Genomic DNA, 22,500 nt, shown 5'->3' with positions numbered 1-22,500 from the left:
GCTCCTGCTCCCTGTGCATTTTATCACTTTGGCTGACTCGCCTGCTTTCTCCGTCGTTATATATATATATATATATATATATATATATATATATATATAATATATATATATATATGTATATATGTGTGTATATATATATATATATATATATATATATATATATATATATATATATATATGTATATATATATTATATATATATATATATATATATATATATATATATATATATATATATATATATATACTATATATATATATATATATATATATACATATATCATATAATGCATATATTATATATATATATATATATATATATATATAGTATATATATATATATATATATATATATATATATATATATATATATATATATATATATATATATATATATATATATCAAACGCTCGAATTGGCTAACATGGTTGACGGGGTTCATATCGATTCTAATTACAAAAGCACCGAAGATCGAGGTGATTTGTAAGGTCAGAATCGATATGCACTATAGCGTCTCTATTGGCTGATTGGATAGCGTCACTGACTGTCCTGATTTCGTCCCCGTCCACTTGGACGGTGGTTCGATCCCATGGGGGGACGAAATTATTATCAACTAAAAAATTCCCCTTCGTACATATATGAAAATATATCATTTGGGAGGTAAAGTGAATTTAGATATTAAAGGACATTTGTAGCTTGAATTGATACATATATACTATATATATATATATATATTATATATATATATATACACATATATATACACATATATAAGCAACAGTCAGCAGTACTCTTAGATATTTACTATTTGAAATGTTTCACATTACCTAAACATCATCCATTTGTAAATAAATAAAAATACAAAATAAATCATCAATTCAAAATACTGGCTAAATTAAAAACAAAAGTTACAGGGTTAAAAACCAATGTATGAGACGAAAACACTCGTAAATAACCTTAAGAACAGGAAAGACAAAATGAGACTACAAACTCACTGCAAAAGAGAAAAGCACATGGAGTTTGACGAGGGTGAATAATGTTTGATAAACAAAGACTCGAAGGTCATATAGGGCCTTCTGACAATCCTCACCCTGAGAGGCTTGATACTCAGGTAGTCACAGTGGCCCCCACTGATGTCTCTAGCTCACCAGTAGATCTGGCGACTTCGGTGGACACCGTGTCAGACATCTGTCTGATTGTAAAGTAATGATTGCCAGACAGGTCATTGTAGATGAGAAGACTCGGTGGACATTGACCTTAGTAGAGGATTTTACTCTCTCCCTCCCAGCAGTCTAGCTCCATGGTCACGATACCTTGGGGCACACAGAATCAACGCATTGGTATGGTAAGTACAATTAGGCATGGAGTCGAGTTCCTGTTGGGACGAGATCCCTCTGTGGATGTTCTCTTCCAAGCCCCCTCCGTTACCTGACTACCTTCACAATGAAGGCATTGACTGTAACAGTCACAGACGTGAATACCGCCATGTTGGATGGCGTGCCCCAGCCAACAAGATCACCTTCTGCCTGCTGATATCACCGACAGAAGGGGTACTCACAGTACCAACCAAAGCCTATTCCTCCCCCTTTACTAAAGAAAGGCCACAAGAAAGTTGACAATTCAAGTTACTGCTGTAAGATGTGCTAAAAGAAAAGGGCTCTCCATGAACTGGTCGGGATGCCCCAGCAAAAAATTCACATCTGCTAATGAAGAGTTGGTTGTTTGTCACCACTCCTTAGGTATTCCAGCTAAGGGGCCTATATTTGTGGCACCTCCTAGAGGTTGCTGTTGCACAAACCATGTAGGTGCAGTTAAAGATCATGGTGCATAAATTTCTCTAACCACGTCAGATAAGGTTCCCAAAGGGGCCCAAGACTAAGAAGAACCAGCCAGACCGGACTATCCCAATAGTACACCTGAGGATCACAAGATCTCACTAAACAATAATTTACATGCTTGCTATAATCAGATATATTCCTGGTTATGACCTCCTCCTGGGATAAGACTCTCTGTCTCGGCCAAACTCAAGGTCATCCTGGGTTCTACACCACTGGAGTCATTGTCAGGCACTCCAGATATAAAATCCCTGCCAGTGCCACTTGAGCGCCCTGAACAGTGCCAAACTCCATCCATCACGGATGTCGAGTAAATATCAGTTATGATTCCTGTTCCTAACACTGCCTTAGTGCCAGTGCCATTGCCAGTGCCAGATCATGTCAATGATCTTCCTTCAGGAGATCCAACTAATTTAATTGAGTTAGTCATTGCCAGTTGCAAGCTTCTCACATCTGATAATCCTTCTTCCTCATCACCTCAGACCTCAGAGGATGAACCTCTGAAGGGACGTGCTGCTACGCCCTCTCAGGGAAGCCAAGAACTGTCCTGCCAGGGCAGCTGGAATAGGGAGCCTTCCTGATGTTGCTTCCCAAGGCACTCCTGTGCCTTCTCCAGAGTCATTGCCCCCACCTCCTCTAGGGAACCTCGCAAGTTAACCTTAGAGGAACCCGAAGAAGAAGAGAAAATGGTACAGAAAGTCCAATTAGCTGCCCAGAGCCATGAGCTCTCCTTGTCACTTGTGTCCCATTGGCACAGTGTCTTCATGATGTCCTGGTACCTACCCAGAGGAGGTATCCTGGGTGATCTCTGATCAAGGATATCCCTGTACAACAACACTGCAGAAGTACTTACAACACCTGACATGTCTATGAGGCTAAAATCCCAGACAAGATCCTGTAAGATAGTAATAGTAAGCTTGTCATTTTCATGAAATTAATTTTGTCAAGACTGCAGTGGTAAAATTTTGTCCTGCATATCAGAGCCATGGAGATCCTTTGGCACTCTTGGTGCAGTACCTCTCTCTTGGGGTCTACTACCAAGTTAAATAAGATGCAATAAGTTAGAACTGCCGTTTAGCCTCGCAAAAAGAAGGACACATCCTAGCCACTCATACACAGAGTTGCATTCATTAACTCCTCATGATGTATGTTCTAAAATGTCTTATATATGTCATAGCATAAGAAGTTTTGTGATCTGTAATAGTGTTACACGTAGTTAAATCATTTTCACTTAAAATTGGTGCTACCATAAACTTATAACACTAGAAGGTAATGGTAGCATTAAAATTATCTTCTCGACTATTCATTTGAGGATCAAGAGGCCTCATTTTGCTTGAACCTACAAGATAGCTGTTGCATCTCTTCCAGGGTGGGGGGGGGGGGGATTTTTTGCTGGGATAGAATACCTGGAGATGCACTCCAGTCTACCTGCTAGTGCTGCTTGGGTGCACTGGAGAGTGCCATAGACCGTCCTGTTTGGATGTTGGAAAAAAACCCCTAAAGCACTCCTTTGGATGGGCCTGGCACCAGGGCCAGTGCCAGGGTCCTCGATGAGTTTCCCTCCCTGAGAAACCAAATGTGACACCACTACAATGCCAGTACCACTTGCACGCCCTGGGCAGTGCTACTTGCACGCCATGGGCAGTGCCACTAGCATGCCATGGGCAGTGCCACTAGAATACCCTGGGCAGTGCTACTTGCATGCCCTGAGCTTTACTTACTTTTTACATAAATCGCAATTTTTACAATACTCACTACAACCTTTGTGCATCTTAGGCCAGTAAAAATACCTTAATAATTTCTCATAAGTTTTGTTATACCTAAATGACCAGAATAACTACAGTCATGAACAATACCTAGAACAAAATTCTTATAACTACTTGGAATAGCCACTTGTTCTACAACATCACTAAGATTCCTACTCTTGAACGTTTTCATTAGGATCCCATCCTTCAAAACGTAACATTTACCCTCCTTCTTCATATCATTTACATCAATAAGGGCATTATCTCTGAATACCTTCAATTCATCATCTTCAAGTTGATATTTAACAAACTCTTTCTTATTAACTCTAAGCGTTCATAAAGGAGTACTGACTTTACTTAATTTTAGGGATTCCAGACTATCATTAAACAAGTTCTGTAAATCCAAACCATCATCATCATTTACCTTTCCTTCAGCACTTTTGCTTCTCATAGCAACTGCACAAGCAATGAAAGACTAATGGCGACCGTAGATAAAGAAGCCTTTGCAATAGTATTAAGTCTAGTTCATTTTAAAATGTTAGTAATGGGGAACAAAGTAGAAGTATTGGACCCTTTTAATAAACCCGATTTGTCACCCAAAAGAGCTCGATGGTTCTTAATTATCAAGGACTTTGATGAAAAGCTAAAATATAAAGAAGGCAAGTTAAATGTAGTCGCAGATGCCCTCAGTTGAAGTTTTTATGATACTGAAGGATTTCAAGATGGGGTAGTTACTACTGATTCTATACAATGGGGGATGTAAGTCTCATTGAGCAAAGGCAAGATGAGGGTGAAATTTTGGCAGATGCAAAAGCGTTTCCTCAGTCAGCTTCATTTATATATATGAGATATATATATATATATATATATAATATATATTATATATATATATATATATATATATATATATATATATATATATATAATATATATACGATCTATATATATTACATTACATATATTATATATATATATATATCTATATATATATATATATATATATATATAAATTAAAATTAACAATGAAAAATGGGTAAACATATCAGGGATCGAGCATGTAATGTGTGCAGTTCCCAAATAAAACGAATGTAAAGGTTCAAACTACATATGGGTTTCACCTCATAAACATCTGTCCTAAACTGTGTCTGTGTCATTTTTTATTGTAGTGCACAGCAACTGTACCTACTGTTCGTATAAGTCATCATAGCAACTAAGAAAATGAAAATCCAAATGTGGTTTCCAAGTGGTTGATCTGGTAATAAAGAATAGGGTGTCCAAACTAATAATTTTTACTATGATAAAATCTACAGAAGCCATTAAACCAGCTCATTGAGCATGGGACTGTAATCTTACAAAATAGAGGTCTCAGACAGTTGAAGAGGTTAAGAAATTGTTGTTAATTTGGATAAATTAAAAACAGCATTTCTGAAGCCAACTTATGTGAAAAAGCATGATCTATTTAAAACCACCACTGGAACAAGTGCTGATACAGATAGTAGCTGAATATTTTGAACAGTATGTTGCTAAGGTCAACCATCACATTCCAGGATGTAGACAGTCTATTCACGAATGTATAGTGGGGTGAAATCATCGATATTATTTTAAATAGCATTTACAACTCAGATGACCCAAACCTTTACACACCAAGAGTTACATTTCAACATCTCCAAATCTGCACCACGGAGGTTCCCTTCTTCTTTTATGGAGGCAACCTCTTTTGACAGGTAGATAATGTTGCTAATTGCTAATATATACATGGCAGATGTAAATAAAAACACTTAATTGATATCTGAAACCAAAGATATATGCCTGATACATAAACGACATCCTCATTACTACAGATGCTGATGAAGAAGACACCTGTGCACAGTATGCCTTGAAGAGGAACTCTAGCCTAAACTATATCAATCAAATATAGTGATGAAACCCAACTTCCTTTCATGGAGTTGAATGTGGAGCAGAAAGAAGTTAGGCACTATATGACTGTGTATCAACATGTGGTGAATGTGTAATGATGGCTTAATGCTAGTAGGGAGTTCCCTGACACTTACAAATGCTCTTTAGTAGCCCCATAAATAAGCCATACAAATACACAATATTCCTCATAGAAAGGTACTCAAGTGGATCCAGAACAAGTCAGGCATCCCCTTACTAGCAATGGTTATAACAGTAATCTAATTGAAGGTTGCATATGAAAACAATTGTGTCCAATTTTTTTCATATGCAACCCTCAATTAGATTGCCGTCTACTCACCAGGAAACAACATATCATATTATATTATTATAGAGTGGCATATCAAAACTAGTTTAAGAATTATGTAAGAACACTGAAGAGTATAATTGCCAATGGTGCCATGACTACAGATCATTATGAGAGTGACTCCTTATGAGTCTACTGCCATCCAAACCTTATCAGTACCCTTTACACACCCATTGAAAGGGGAGGAAGTTGACCATCGTAGTATAGAAAATTAACTTGCTCATGTGCCTTATTGTATGTTGTGGCACAGGGCGTGTCCTATGGAGTATTAGAAATGTCTAGCTGGTGCACTGACTACATATGAGCAAAGACATGAGACCCACTGACCAATACAAATTCCTCACTCTAGTGAAATCATAATTTTACATTTCAGGATTAAATGTTAAGTCTGCATGTTGTAACAGAAACATTTTTAGTCAAATTGTAATGATGTCCTTGACACCACTGATAGAAGAAACTGTCCACTGACTATAAAGAGCAAATGGAAGCAAATGTGAGTAATCTTCCTTTATTCCTTAGAAGCTTACCTGAAGAGAAAAAGAAGTTTAGTCTTATTCAAAGTCTAAATAAGAAGATATCTTCAGCTGTAACTGTCTTCCGAAATTAGAAACATTATGGGACCGAATAACACTCTAAAGTATTCCTTACATCACTGCAGTATCTCCCTTACAAGAGCAAACGGAAGAAAATTACTTTTTGGTCCAAGTAAAATCATATATTGGATTGTTTTCACTTTTTCTAATACATCTCGTCAGAAGTTGCAGCAGAGCTCCATCAGGAATTGCCAGTCTTCCTCAAAAATGTAATACCTAATAGCCATCAATGGTAATTAACATAACATGGAAAATGAAAGTTCAATGTGCCCCAGCCAATGTAGCACCCCTAACACCGGGCCCCGAAGAAAGTAATTCACACCAGTTCAAATAGAGCTGCAGAGTAAATTTCCATCTGTCAATAGCAGGTTTGATTTCTAATCCTGACATGAAGCTTGTGCATTTTTCAGACAGACAACAAACATTCCAAGACCCTCCTAGGTTTCAACAGCGTCCCTATTTTGCCCCAAGTAAAGCAATAAGGAAAAATACACTGTACCCAACAGATGCCTATAAGGGATTTAATTGAGTCAGAACACTTTCCTCATCCAGTGGTCTAATTATTACAATTATTATTTATAGGGTAATGAATAACAATCGATATTTCCTCTGAACCTTGTTATTTTGAAGAGAAAAATCTGAAATTCACAACACTATCCATATTGCTGCAGGACATGTATATCTTTGCAAAGAAGAAATCAACTTTAGTACATATAAGACCTCTTAAACGATTACTGTATAGTTTTGGGTGAATAATTTATTTATCGGTTGTATTTCAACCATAATTTTGATAAATATGCCCGAAAATTATCCGTACTTTGTGGAATGTTTCCAGTGGTCTAATATCAGTCAGAGAATATTTAGTTTTATGTGCAAATTGTTTGAAAAAATAAAAGAAAAGATTAACTGGACATCATCGTTATTTTGGTCGTTATTATTGACTACCAGTCTTCTTTCAGGTTTGGGGTTGGCTTCGGCTTCTCTATGATCTACGGAGCTTTGCTAACGAAGACAAATCGCATCTCCAGAATTTTTGATTCCGCCTCCAGGTCAGCTCGACGACCTGGTTTCATCAGTCCCAAGAGTCAGGTCATTATCACCTGTTCCCTTGTCTCCGTCCAGGTTAGTTATGCAAAAAATATATTACAGAAACTAGGCTGAAGTTAAAGCGTACACAAAAGATTATTTCAAGGTGCAACAGTAGTTTATTATACTAGGCATGACTATGAACACGCATTTCGTTTTAGACGTTGCCGCTTTTCCCAGAATTGGTCTATAATACCTTGACCTACGTTGAGATATGGAGTAAAGGTGCAGAAATAATGCCAAATTTTCCTTATACCAGGTCAGAAAGGGTAAACAGCTTGACACTATTGTTCTGTGTTTTCATTTCTTACACTGAAGACATAAAATGAGCGAAACACTGAAATTTGATGACGAGTAAAGAATGAAGTATTGGAATCATACATTAAACTGTACTAATAATAGGTAGGATTATGTTTATCTAGTTCACATTCACTGATAAAAATAAATGGTACACTGCGATAGAAAAAATAACTTTTATTGACTATTCAATTGAAAGTAGATTGTAATTTAAGTCGGCCTTGTCCAGTTGTAGGGATAAATGGCATTTTATGACTGGATTAAAGAACTCCGGAATGAAGGATGCAGATTAACTGTAGTCCGATTATAAGCCAGGAAGAAATTAGGCACAGAAGCTAATGACAGTCACGTTTGAGTTAGGACTACTATTTATTATCATAGGTCTTTTAGTTACTGGCTTCAACTTCTAACTTAATAATAGTGAAACAACTTTTTTTTTTTTACTGCAAATAGAATGGAAACGGAATCGCATCTCTGCAATTATAATTTAGACTAAAATGGTTTACAGTTTGATGTATCGATACCAGAAATTATTCTTTTGTGAAAAATTTGTGATTTAGTTTCTCGAACAGCATTCCTTTCCTCTCAAACTGATGGTCATCTTGTTTGAGCCAAAAGGATTTGCTCGATATCTCTAAGGTCTGCAAAAGAATATCATTAAAGATCTTTGATTAGAATTCCTGTTTGTAGTGCAAACTTTCCTTTTGCTTTTCATGTAACTTTCACAGAAAGTGACGCACTGAAGAAGGAAAGGAAAGAGGAGATGAACAGTTTCCGAAAATAAGATGTTATTTAGCGCTAATCTAATCCAACTTCTAACTCACTTAGAGTTAGTTACTGGATAAGGTCAAAGGCTCTTGAAATATGCCAGCTTTTCGACAGAACCGTAGGTGAGGTGACGCGAATTCAGGAGGCGAAACATGGAATGTGATATTCTAGTAGGTCGAAAATCCCTGAAAAATAAAATTTTTCGAAAATTTAAGTAGGCAGAAGTGACCGACAAGATCTGTATTTGTCTGTCTCCTTATTCTTTTTCCCCCTAATTTTCTTTGGCTGATAGTCATCAGTTATATTAGCACAAAATATCCATAAGAATAAAATATCAACTTTAAGTCTGGCTGTCTCTGTCTATTAACAAAGTCACTAATGTATAACTTTAGATACGTTTCGGTATTTTCATCTCCTGTAAACCTCTCTCTCTGTCTCTCTCTCTCTCTCCAGTATTTTTGGATGATTATTGTAATGAAAAACATAATTTCTCTCTCTCTCTCTCTCTCTCTCTCTCTCTCTCTCTCTCTCTCTCTCTCTCCATGATCACTATTTTTGGATGATTGTTATTATGAAAAATAACCGGAATAAAAAAAATCATTGTTCTATCGGTCTCCATTCCTCTCAATTAATATTTGCTTTTCTATAGGTCTTGTTGTCAGTCATGATTGGTAACGCCCAACTCTATAAAACAAACATACATACAAACGCCTACGGAACAGATTTGTCTCCAAGCGGCTTCGTTTCGTGGGACAGGATTTCAGAGCAGTCATGTGTCCAAAGTAAAAATTAATAGCGTGTCCAGGGAGTAGTGATAAAGAGATTAAGAAGGGCCAAATGTTTTTCCTTAGCCCTCCTGTCAGTCAGCCGTATGACGAAAAATTATTTTTCCATTTATAGCAACTCCTCCCCCCTCCCCTTAAGTTGACATGGTACACCTTCAATCGGATGTGAATGTCTACAAACAAGTTAAACTGACTATGTTTCATCTCTTATTTAATTTCCCTCGATTACATTCATTATCTTAACGTAGTACAAACCCATTGAAGAATTCAGTCAAGTCTTTTGCTTTTGATTCCTGTTTGGAATCCGGGCACGAGTCATTTACTTTAATAACAGGGTTAGAGTAGTGAGAAGACCTGCAGATCTAAGTGGGGGAGTTTGAAGAGCACTGTTTGTTCCTGTGGAGAACTTGGCTGCACGTACAGAGACCTTTGTAGCGTGCCTTTCGTGTTGTTACACATTTTACAACAACACTTTGAGCCCCTTGCGCTTTGTTAACTGGTGAGAGTGCCAATAGTTCGAGGAAGCAGTTTTGCTCCTTGCTTTTGGTACCATCGCCGACTCTGTTCACATACTTAAGCAGTGCCACCTCTTGATAAGCCCTCGTGCTTGTTGTACCTGGTGAAAGTGCCAATAGTTCGAGGAGGCACTTTTGCTCCTTGCTGTCAGTGTCACCACTGTTAACACACTTTTATAGCACCACCTTTTCAAAGCCCTCATGCTTGCTGTAACTGGTGAGAGTGCCAGTATTTGAAGGAGGTAGGTCGTTCCTTGGGTATCAGTGTCACCATCACTGACACCTTATGCACTTTTACAGTGTCATTCTGAGAGCAGTAGTGCTTTGTTAAGACTGATAAGAGTGCCAGTAGTTGAAGGAGGCAGGTAGCTCCTTGCATGCAAGTGTCCCATCGCTGACGCCTTATACACTTTTTCAGTGTCATTTGTTGAAAGCTGTAGTGCTTTGCTGTTGCTGGTAAAAGTGCCAGTAGTATATGAGAGCCCATATGGCTCCCTGTATGTGAGTGTCACCATTAGTGGACACTGTATACTCACTGGTGAGTGCAGCTACAAAATTTTAAAGTTTGAGAACTGGTGAGAGGGCCTGTCTTGCAGTTGAAATTTTGGAGAAATCTTGTGAGACTTGTGTTTTGAGTGCCACAATCGCTGGCACTCGTTAAGGAGACTCTTGAGTTGCCTTGAAAATAGGATTGAGTGCCTGATTTCGAGTTTAGACTTTGTGAGGATGTGTGAGTGCCTCACAATGATTATTGCTTTAAGAGTAATGCACAATTGTGAGTGCCACCATGCTGGAGGATTTTCAGAGATTGAAACTTGGAAGTTTCAAATCTTACGAGTGCCACCATTGCTGACACTCTATTGACTGACTTACTGAGTGCCCAGTAGTACCTCATGTCATAGTACTTTGAGAAGCAAAGTTATGTAACAGTGTTTCTATGCTTCTGTGCCAGCAATCATGGCAAAATACGCCAAGGAATTAGGTTTCAGGCCTTGGGAGTGGAGAGATATTACCTCTGAGGAGAAACCTTTACCTCTTGGGTTGACGTCCAAGTGGAAATGGCTCAAACTGTTAGATTGGTGGCTAAAGAACGAGTATGAGTGGACCGTGGAACATGAAGTTGCAAGGGCCTACGAACTGGAGATGTCATGTATCAGTGCCAGCACGTTTAGACCACCTACACCTCTTACTGCACTCCAGGGGATAAACAGTCTGGTTCAGCCTTGGTAGCACAAAGATCCTGAAGGATGGCTCGATTATATCACAAGGTTATATGAAAATTTCCACCCTTCTGCTGCAGAGGCAGCATTAGTGCTGAATAAACATATCCATGGGAAAGGCCCTTTGGTCGCACTCTACTGAGGATCAAGAGCCTATGAAATTATCACCAAAAAATGGCGGCAAAATTGATTCAACCTCCCCAAGGATGCTGGTCAGACATGGTACACCTGGTTTTATCATAAAGATAAAAACTTTAACCGCTGAATCGAGTCCTTGACGACTCAGGATGCTGACAACATTATAGAGATTATAGAGAGATTTAAAGTAGATTTCTTCTACTATGCCCCTAGTGTCATGGTAATTGCTTTATAGCAAAGAAAGATAAATGAAAGGTAAATGCATCTTCGAGAAGTTCTGCAGCAAGGAGGCATTCGCGCATGTGTTGGAGGTGCCTGTTTTCATGATGGTTCTAGAATCGGCAGGAGTTTTATAGAACTTGACAGGCGCCGATGTGACGTGAGGAACGCCGCAATTTCTGATGCAATACTTCGTTGAGATTCTTCTAAATCGTTCCCGTCGTCTCGGGAGTCTGTGATGTTCGCTGGTCGGCCATGCCTCCAGGTTGCCGTATAGATACGACTGACGAAGACGGAGAGAGCAGATAATCAGTAAGAGTCACAGATCAGATTATCAGTAAGAGATCAGCAGCAGAGATCATCAGAGAGAGATAAGAGAAGAAGGAACAGACGAAGGATCATAGAGGAAATGGTGCTCATAAATAGACATTATTTTCTGCAATACAGAGTCAAGAGGACGTCTACAACTACCATTCTCCTTTTGTGAAGCCACCGCTTCGAGCATAGATCTCCGACAGCACACAACTTGCCAGCAAGTATTAACATTACGTCGCTGTTCCCCCTGTTCATGCAGTGTAAGATTTTATCTTTGTTAGTAAGCTTGTAAATAAACCTTTGTTGTGTTTGTGTATCTTTCTATGTTCATATCCCCAGTTTCGACTGTTGGTGTTCAATTCTTTTTGTTTATCATAATATCGAACTTGGGGCGGACCTCTCTTGTTCGTAACACCTAGCAGTCTTGCAACATATTTGGATGAAAGAAGCCCTACCACTGTAGTGAAGTCTTGGTTGGCTGATGAGTGGGGGACTCATGACACTCACCTAAGTCCAATGCATAAAAAGATCATGCCTCCAAGATTCACCACAGCAACAGCCCAACCCAAGAATGGGGCCATTCCTAAACAAGCCCTGTGCTACCTGTGTAAAAAGCCTGGGCACCAAGCTAATGTTTGCCCCCACCAAGGACCAGAATAAGAGGAAACCTGGACCTACTGGGTCCACCAACAATGGCTCTGTCCCCTCGGCTAAACTCACCTCACATGAATTCAAGAGAGACTACAGCAAAGAAACATGCTTTGATTGCACAACACCATGGCTGTTTGAAGTATGTCGCTCCCAAGACAGTACAGACCAATGTGAGGGCAGCAGGGTCTATCATGTGGATTGAATTTCCACAGGTAAGAATAGCTCCACCTGATGGCTCTGGACCAGCCCGAGATATTCGGATATTTGGGAGGATGAACGCTTGTTCATCTGATGGTTTAACAGACACATGTTGGAATTGCCTACAGTAAAGCTCATCATTTCCCAGGGCGAGGCTCAGGGGTAAGATTTCTTGCAGTAACGAGAGTCAAGAGCATCACTCTGCTGCCTGACATCACTACCAACACCTACCCACCCACCACCCCCATAGAAAGAGCTTTGAACAGCCCAAATCCTTTTGCAGATATCTGGTGAACTCAAACTTGGAAAAAGCAGAGTTACTGAATAAGGTTTTTACTAGTATTTTTACAATTGAACGCACTACCTCAATACCGGAACCTGCTATTAAATATGAAGGGCTAAAACCATTGGACAAAATAATATTTACAGAAGAGGTTGTTAAAAACAGAATAGACAAACTCAACTAGCTCAAATCCCCTCACCCGGATGGGATTCATTCAAGAGAAATTAGAGCTAAATGAGGAGATAGTTCCCACCTATATAAACTCTACAGAAAAAGTGCAGAACAAAGAAAGGCACCAAAAAGACTTAAACTAGGCAATGTTCCCCAAGTTTACAAAAAAGGTCCAAGAGAAGAGCCGGGAAATTATAGACCAATCTGTCTAATGTCATTCGTTTGTAAGATTTTTGAGTCCATAATTGCAGATCAAATTGTGGATTACATTGGTAAAAACAACTTGTTAAACAGCAACATGGTTCCACACAAAACAGATCCTGCCTATCAAACCTCTTGGAGCTTTTTCATGACATGCTAGGTATTTACGACACTAGAAGAGCAATAGATATACTCTACTTAGATTTCCTAAAAGCCTTTCACAAAGATGCACACAAGAAACTAATGACAAAAGTTAGAGCTTTAGGAATTATAGGAGAAACAGCAGACTGAATCGAAGACTGGCTAACATATAGAAAATAGAGAGTTGTAATAAATGGTGAAGAATAAGAATGTACAGAAGGATAGCCAAATTTGCAGATGACACCAAACTAGGTGTAAATGCAGCAGACTCAGATACAGTGGAAAGTTTAAAAAATTATGTAAAGAAAATAGGATCACCAACACTAAGATAGAACATAAACAATAATAATAACAATAAAATTCTGTTGAATAAAATGGCAGAATTTAGTGAATTAACCTTATATATTATCCTTTCTATTTTTCTTATTACTCACTTTTCGCTCAGCGATAATTGGCCAATATTCATATTGGGGATAATGCTGAAAGTGGTATTTTATTTAAAATTTATTAATAAAAAACTGGTATTATCAGTATACTGGTATTATCAGAATACTGGTGTATGGAAAGGTGTTCCTCTGGTCCAGGTCAAGCAGGGGTCGTCGTTGGTGTTGGTATCATTCCATAAGAGAGGTCAATGTCAGGCTGGGGTCGTCTCCGGTATTCAGCTGGTATTATGCTGGTGTAGCTCTGGCTTATAGTGAGGTTTCAACCTTCTTGTATGTCATCTTCATGGCTGGTCAGGAGTAGAAGTGAAGATGGTGTCTGCATGCCGATATTTATAGCGGCTTGAATCCTAGAGCCGAGTTCTCATTGGTCGAGCCAGTGTGGGGGGAAGCCGGGGATCTCTCGTCAATGGTTGCAGGGATTCAGCTGTGTGAGTGCTCAAGTAGTGTATCCGGGAATGACTGTCTGGAGTCTTACCTGCGGCAGGAGTCCTATCATCCCAATAATGCCAAATATCCATTTGGCATTGTTGGGTGGCCGTTCACTGCTGATCTTCGGGCAGCGGTAGGGAGGAGAAACATTTCTTGGGCAATGTTCAAGTTAGGTTTCTCCTCTCCTATATGGAGGGCTTCCAGAATTCGCAAACGGCGGGGATCAGTAGTTTGGTCAATAATTTTGATATTAGGTATAATATTGCTCCTTTTTATCCTTACATTATGGGCAGTCCTGACGTGATTATAAATGGCTCCTTCTTGGGCATGGCAGGAGATTCTCTTGGAGAATCGCATGGTGGTCATGCTGATGTATTTGCCGAGGCATCCTCGGATGGGGCACGTGTATCAGTAGACCACATTCGTCTTCTTCAAGGGATCCTGTAGGGTGGCTGCTGGGTTGTTCCACATTACCAGGCTGCTCGTCTTCCTAGATATATAGTATATTATTAAATTAATAGTCTTATCCTGATTGATGGGGGTGACGTTTCATTCTCGGATGCAGCGGCGCCTACGTGCACCTCTCAAAGAGACTCATGCCACGCCCAAGAGGGGGCTATCAAGAATCACACCCGCACCAAACATCAAGAGGCCATCTCTTGGGATGTCATCATACAGAACACGAAGACCATCGGGAAGGCCCATGATGCCCGTCGGTTACGCCTGCTGGAGGCGCTTCTCATCCAGCATATAAAACCTACACTGAATACGATGCAGGAAGAATTCCTACTCCCTACGAGTATGAGAAGACCTGCCACCAACAATGTCACCACCGATTACAACTCTACAGAAGACAACGCCCACAAACAAGGTACTCCTGCAGCTGATGAAAATCAAATTAGCTGTGACGTCTTGCAGCGTGGCACAACTCCCATCAACGTTACTGCACCGCTCAGGATGTCTAGACGGCTGCAGGACCTGTAGTATCACAACCATCAACTCGGAGAAAGTGACTTGAGAGCTTGCTCAAGCCACCAATGAAAAAATTAATAATCAGTATTATCCACACAGTTGCTGAAGTAGTATAAAACATAGTATAATCATAATAATGGTTATAACAGTTATAATATTGAGGATAGTTAAAAAAACATTAAAAGTTATAATAGCAAACATATTGTATATATTCAAATTCCAGCTAGAAACCTTAGTTGCTTACAGTAGTCAGGTCCAGAGGGCTAAATGCAAAAATTTAATGTAGAAAAACTCTACATTGATAATATTTACGTAATAATGAAAAAGTAAAACACCAGTAATAACAGTAACCTTAGAGATATAATAATAATGACAGATTTTGCAGAGGACACTTTGCAAAGACAGAGATCAAGTCATTTAGGGAACAAACGCCTCATTTTCCCATCTTTCCCACAGTTTAGATCTTCTTGCCTCACTCCTTAGGATGCTTTGTATGAGCGACTTACTGCTGTTTTTCAATCAGGTTATCAGACTGGACATTGTTTCCCTTACAATGATTTTTAAGTGGTCCAGGCAGTTTTCTGTGAACATCTGTGTGGCGAAGTGGTAGCGAGGAGTGTTTGTGAGGTGTCTCAAAATGTCATTGTGCACATCAGTGATGCGTCTCATCATCTCTCGGGTATAGTTCATTCAGAGGGAACACCTATAGTTAGTGTTGCAATACGAAGGGAAGAGCGGCAGTTTCATTTCTTGGTAACAGAAGGAAACTTCCTTGCAATCATGTTGTGGCGGGATCACAAGCTAGGAAAAACAAGTTGCAAAACCCTCCCACATTAACCTAATCACTCCTGCTACCCAACCCACCCCAGTCACACTTTCTTCTTTACACAACAAAATACATGCAGGACAATTGACCTATAGCTACAAAAAACAAAACAAAAACAAAAACAGCACAAAACACACGTACTTACCAACTCTCCAGATACTCCGGGCTATCCTGTGCTGTCCACTGGTCGAGGTCACAAGAGATACCAACAACAAGAACCAAGGACCACAACCCAATAACAACAACAACACAACAACCAAGGACAACAACAACACAACAACAATCAACCACAACTCAACACAACAACAAAACTCAACAACACAACAACAAAAAAGGAACAATCACAACCCAAGACCACTGCACAAACCACAAGCAACACAAAAAAACAACAGCACAAAAGGCAACACACACCTACCAACAACACCAAAGAATAACAACAAAGACAACAGCACAGGCACAACAACTCTAAAGCAAAAAAACATTAACTCAACAACAAGCAAACAACAAATCAATAACACGCAAAAACTTAACCAACTTCAAATCCGTCAACCGACTTCTGTCGACACTCCCGACTATCACCAGCTCTCACCAAAGACTGACTCAAAAAAAAACTCAGAACTCTGATCTCTACCAGCAGACAACCCAGCCAGAACTCACTAACGGCCAATACAGTCGTTAACTATCCATACAGCAATTACACTCTCCTCTCTTTCTCTCCTCCTCTCTCTCTCTCTCTCTCTCTCTCTCTCTCTCTCTCTCTCTCTCTCTCTCTCTCACAGACGTTCTCAAATGGAACTCCATAACACCTCCATAATGTTGCCAGTTACACATAGTTTATGCTGCCTCTGTTCGATGTCTACTGTATCTTTTGATAATGTGACCCAAATACAGAAATTCGTGCATGAATTCCAGCCGATGATTACCGAGGAAAATTTGTGGTTCTGCAATATGTTTAAGCAATCTTGGGAGCAGCGACATGCAATAGGTCTTGGTTTCGTTATACAGGATATCAAATTTCATTGCATATTGGCAGCAAGAGTCGATGAGTCGTTAGAGACTTTTCACTGATGGGGAAATAACAATCGTTTGCTTTAAATCTGAACTGTTTGTCAGTGGTGTGTAGAAAGTACCGTCGACACGATCATAGTGATTGCAATCAGGCATTAAGTGCCAGGGTCACTTGCATCCATTAGCTTTTTTTTGATTCATGGTATCAAGTGAACTAGGAGTAGGGAGTCTGGAAGAAACTGGTGAATTATGCATGCATTGAATAGGCCAGCTAGCAAAATATAGAATATCGGGGGGCAGAATTTGAAAGCTTCTGCAGGAAGACCATCTCAGCCAGGCAATATATCATTAGATAGGTTGTTGATGGCATCGCTGATGTTACCTGATGTAATACAATCTGTGATATGAAATTGAATGTTATCAGTAAGGAGGTTATCTACATCCCTTCGGGAGTCTTGATTGTTTATGCAATTCAGGATATTGCTGAAGTGATCATCCCACGTACTTGGAATAGCCTCATCACCAACTGCTTCTCCTACTCTCTATGATAGCTTTTTAATTTTAGGATTTAGGGATTGAATGATTTTCCAAAGACAAGGATAATCATCAAATTCTAAATTTTTAGACATTGCTTCAGCCCTGAGTTGCTTTTCATTTAATCTGCAGTGCTTAAGAGCAAGTTTGAACTGCACTCTTGCCTGTCTCATAAGCAATGCAGTGTCCTTTCCCCAGCTACCATTTTGCCTCCATAGCAAAAACATTTCTCAAGAATATGAATACAGATCTTTAACCAAGTTAATCCAGCCAGGTATATTACGAGAATTACCTTGATGAAATCTAAAGGTAGCCCTGCTGGAAGCAAGCATAGCGGAAATTATGTTCAAATAGAATTCATTCAGATCTCTCCTTCGGTGGTCATTTTTACATTTTGTGTTAGTACAAAGTAAGGTGTTTGCCGGTTGAACTATTGACTACAACCTGGTTTCTGTGGTCACCCTAATGTATCTGGTTTTCTGTTGGTTTTTAAAATCCCAGTTTACAGTGGGGGGGAAGGGGTGCTCAGTTAAGAGGTTCACAGTAGAAAGGGATGGGTTACTGAATGACACCTGTAAAGGGATGTGATCAGTGCAAATGTTGCAGGTCACAATGGAATCATGAAGTTGTTGAGATGTGATGCAGTGGTCCAGCCAGGAGGTTGTGATTGTGCCCGGTCTATTTTGTACTTAACAATATGAAGAGGAAGGGAGGAGCATTACATCCCTAATTTGGAGAGCATGATTTTGACAAAAGCGAGTAAGTTCATTATAAAATTGTTTTGTGGGGCTAGAATTAAGGTCCCCAATTTTACAAATGTGATCAGCAGGAGAATCGTGACTAATACTATATAACTCACCTAGGATTATGCAATACTGATCAAAGTTATTGTTATTTTCCCAGGGTATATAAACATTAATTATTAGGATCTTATAGTCCCATATTGTCACTTGAAACCCTGGTGATCTATCACTCCTGTAGGTCATCACATTTGTGCCACTGGAAAGAGAGACCCCCTTTCAGGCAACTGACTATGATTTGATCTGTAACTTGTATCGATGAAGTCTTCATGTACTGAATTGCAGATGACAGAGTGGTCAGAGGAGCATTTCTTGCAGTGCAATGATGCCTTTGAAATTTTTGCAGAACATGTTTAGGAGAGGAATGTTCTGCTTGAGGCCAAAAATATTCTAAGCCATTATATCTAATGTATCCATGGTAACTCACGAAGATGAGAGACAAAAGAGTTGATCAATTGGGTGGATGGGAGGGTTAGCCAGCTCGGGGGACCAGTCACTAGTTGTGGGAGGTTGGCTCACACTTGCAGTGGAAGGCAGGTCTATGAATAAACCCCTGCTTGGGGTATCAGTAAGTTCCCCTGGGGGTGGTTGGTCCCGGATTAGGTAAAATCTTGAACTTTGATATTAGGACCAAAATTCTCGCCTTTAAGAACATTGAGGTTTTGAAATAGACAGGTAATCCTGTAAGCCACTTTATGTTTAATTTTACAAGATTAGAATAAAGTTAAAGGCCAATCAAGAAAAAAGGAGAACTATAAAGTTTGATGTAGATAAGTTGAGAAATGAAAGAGTTAAACAACAGTATGAGGTGAAGGTAGGAGGCAAATTTGCGGCATTAATTGGTACGGAAAATATGGATATGGTGTTGGCAGGAGAGATAGGGTTGGGAGACTCATGCAGGCCGGCGATCGTCACTGCGGATCTATCTTCCAACTGAGGCACTGGGAAGGGAAAGGAGGTTGTGAATCCACCATTGCCCTCCTGGAGGTCTATAGGTGGTGTCAGTGCCTCATCCAAGGGGGAGAGGGCAGAACCCACTTGGGAGGGTATGGTCATCTCAATTTCGTGCTGCACGCTCACTTTTTTTGTGTTGCTGTGAGGCGAGGAAGTAATAGGTGCAACATTAAAAGGAGTCTGGTGGCTTGCTGTACGATTTTCTTGTGAATCCTGTACACCTTTGATCTCATCCCAGATCCATGAGAGGTTGTTATTAGTTTCTACAGCTTTAAGATCGTTGAGTGATTCCTGTAATCCTTTGATTATGTCCCAGATCTGTGAAAATTTACCATTTGTTTCCTCAAATTTTTCTGATAGGGATTTTGCTGTTTGTAAGGTATTTTCTGCCATATGATACACTGCAGGCCGGCTTAGATCAGCAGGCCCCTTTGGAGGCAGATTGCAAAGGTCATCGGCATAGGTTTCCACTGAGCAGATTCTTAGCTACTGAGGTATATATGACATTTTCTTGTGAGCGGACAAGTTTTTCGTGGATCGCTCCTTGAGAATGTCATTTGGTATAAGTTCTTTGCATTTCGTATATGGAACATTAATTTCCTCATCTGAGAATACAGCACTGATGGATTGTATAGCAGACTCGATGTCAGAATGATTTAATTGGTACTGTATAAAGTAAAGAAAATTGTTCGCAAGTATGGGACTTATGTGTGGACACAGGCATCGGTGAGTGGCAGGGTCACTTGTGCGACAGTTGGAGGTTGGTCAGATGACATTTTTATGGTAAAGGGAGGGTCAAGCACAAGCATATACACTGCACTCTTTTACCCATTTCCCAGGACCAATATGCCTCGAGTAGCTGTAGCTTGAAAGATTTCAAAGACACTGATTGGAGCAGAATGTGTATTGATATATCTGCAATTACACAACACTCTCTGGCTTACATGCCGGGTATTAGGTAGAGACACTATTAACATGTTGCCTACTATTGGAGGTATAATCATCAAGGGCGAAAAACCCTACTTTTTGGTGAAAAACGTGAGATTGCCAGCATGTCTGCCCCACACATACACGATTCATAGATTAGAAGGTGTAAAAGCAAGAGCCACACAGTTAATTCCATCCATTGGGCAAATAGGTTGCCAAAGATGAATAGAGGGCCCGAACATGTATGGCTTCGAAACACAATGATTGCGACGACAACTAATAGAAACAGTAATCTATTTATGTTCAATGAAAACCTGAAGAGATACAACACATCCCACGGAATAAACTGCCACCAGAAGCTGTAAACATCAACAGTGTGGAAGAGTTTAAAATAGAGCTAGACAAAATCATTAGGACACTGTGAATGAACAGTAAAACCTGCTCCTAGAGGTAAGTGAGCCCACAATTCTCCTCAGATGGACTGACAAGTGTTTGAGACATCCTAATCCTTGTAACTCCTTGTAACAATAACCTGACTGCTATGCTCCCCTGGCTCAGCCTACCTGTATGATCACCGGAGCCGATGCAGTTAACCCCAGCCTGACCCATGATCAGCTGGTGGCTGCTCAAGCAGAGGACCCTGACCCACAAAACATCTTCTGAGATACCTCCTCAGATTTTGACCTTTCAGAAGGCTGGAGGAAGGCCCAGTACCTCTTGAAAAATGGGGGCACTCTTCAACATGTCTCAGGAGAGGGCTGACCCAGTCAGTGCTATACCATCATACTAGCGGATGGTGATATAGGCTGACATTTCAATGTCAGTTGCATCAACATGGCGATCGCCAAAAACTTTTATTGGGCAGGACTGAGAAAGGAGGTCAAATCCTACATCTTGACATGCCTAACCTGTCAGATGGCTGGAAATCCAGATGAGAAGAATATTCCTTCTGCGGGTGTTTCCTTTTAGGATGTAGTCATAAACTACTACATGCCACAGGGATGCACCCACTCAAGGGCAAGAGGCTATCCCCATCAGGAGTGAGACATCCAAGACTGCCATTAAGGTTCTGCTTAATTTCCTCTGCAGATTTGGCTTCCCCACTACAGTTCAGAGTGATCAAGGAAGGCAATTCATGTCAAATGAGTTTAGAAATAGCATGAGAGCTCATGGGATTCAGCATGTGCACTCAACACCGTACTGGCCAGAGAGACAATGGATTGTCGAAAGATTCCATCAAACCCTTTCGGCCACCTGGTGAAATTGCAGTATGAGGAGGGAGGAGACTGGGAAAAGAACCTCCCATACACACTGTTTGCACCCTGAAATAGTCACTCAGAGACCAAGGGCCATAGCCCAATTGAATTACTCTATACCCATTCCACAAGGGGACCTATAGATATCCTGTTCGAAGCATCGACAGATGCCTACAAAGCTGATTGGATAAAGAAAATGCCCGAGATCCAAAACCGCCTAGGGGCAGCGTGAGCGATTGCACAAAGCTGCGACACAAGAGAGAGTCACAATTCAGTTTGACAAGAACAGACGAACTCGGACGCTTACAGTAGTCAATGAGGTGCTTGTACTCAGAAGGGGTGGAAAGCGACCTCTTGATACACAATTTACAGGTCCTCATAAAATCCTTGTGAAACATGGAAACTTTAACTATTTAGTAAACTGTGGGCAGAAATGAGCCAAGTGGCTCCATATTAATTTGCTGAAACCATACAAGATGAAAACCACTGATGACATGGCCACTGCCTCCTTCATTGTGGGACAGCCACCATCACCCCAGCCCCCAAGACAAACTCTCAGGCAATAGCAAACCTTGCTTACATAACTCCTGGCCGGATGGAAGACCCGATGGTCTACAGATGCACTAGAGCATCATATCGCTCTTGAGGTAAACACCAGGCCTATAGCACAAGGATATTATAGGGTAAATCCAAATAAGACTGAGAGGACCAGAGAGCAGGTAAACCTACAGTTACAACTGGGGTTAATTGAGAGGAGTACCAGCTCTTGGTTATCACCCATTGTGTAATAGAGCATCATATCTCTCTTGAGGAAAACACCAGGGCTATGGCACAAGAACATAATAGGGTGAATCCGAATAAGACTGAGAGGGTCAGAGAGCAGGTAAAACCATAGTTGTGACTGGAGTTAATTGAGAGGAGTACCAG

General features: G+C 40.2%; 1 protein-coding gene across 1 annotated transcript in view; it reads left to right on the top strand.

The window, feature by feature from the left end:
* The window catches only part of LOC135215364 (metabotropic glutamate receptor-like), a 1,454,460-nt gene that overhangs the window by 1,260,909 nt on the left and 171,051 nt on the right, over positions 1–22,500 (top strand). The window contains exon 9 of the mRNA XM_064249924.1: positions 7,393–7,555. Coding sequence (XP_064105994.1) covers positions 7,393–7,555 — 163 coding nt within the window. The remainder of the gene's footprint in view (positions 1–7,392; positions 7,556–22,500) is intronic.

This window comes from Macrobrachium nipponense, chromosome 5 (assembly GCF_015104395.2).
Source record: "Macrobrachium nipponense isolate FS-2020 chromosome 5, ASM1510439v2, whole genome shotgun sequence".
Taxonomy (NCBI): domain Eukaryota; kingdom Metazoa; phylum Arthropoda; class Malacostraca; order Decapoda; family Palaemonidae; genus Macrobrachium; species Macrobrachium nipponense.
The sequence above is the reverse complement of the archived record's forward strand: the minus strand, read 5'-3'. Positions and strand labels throughout refer to the sequence as shown.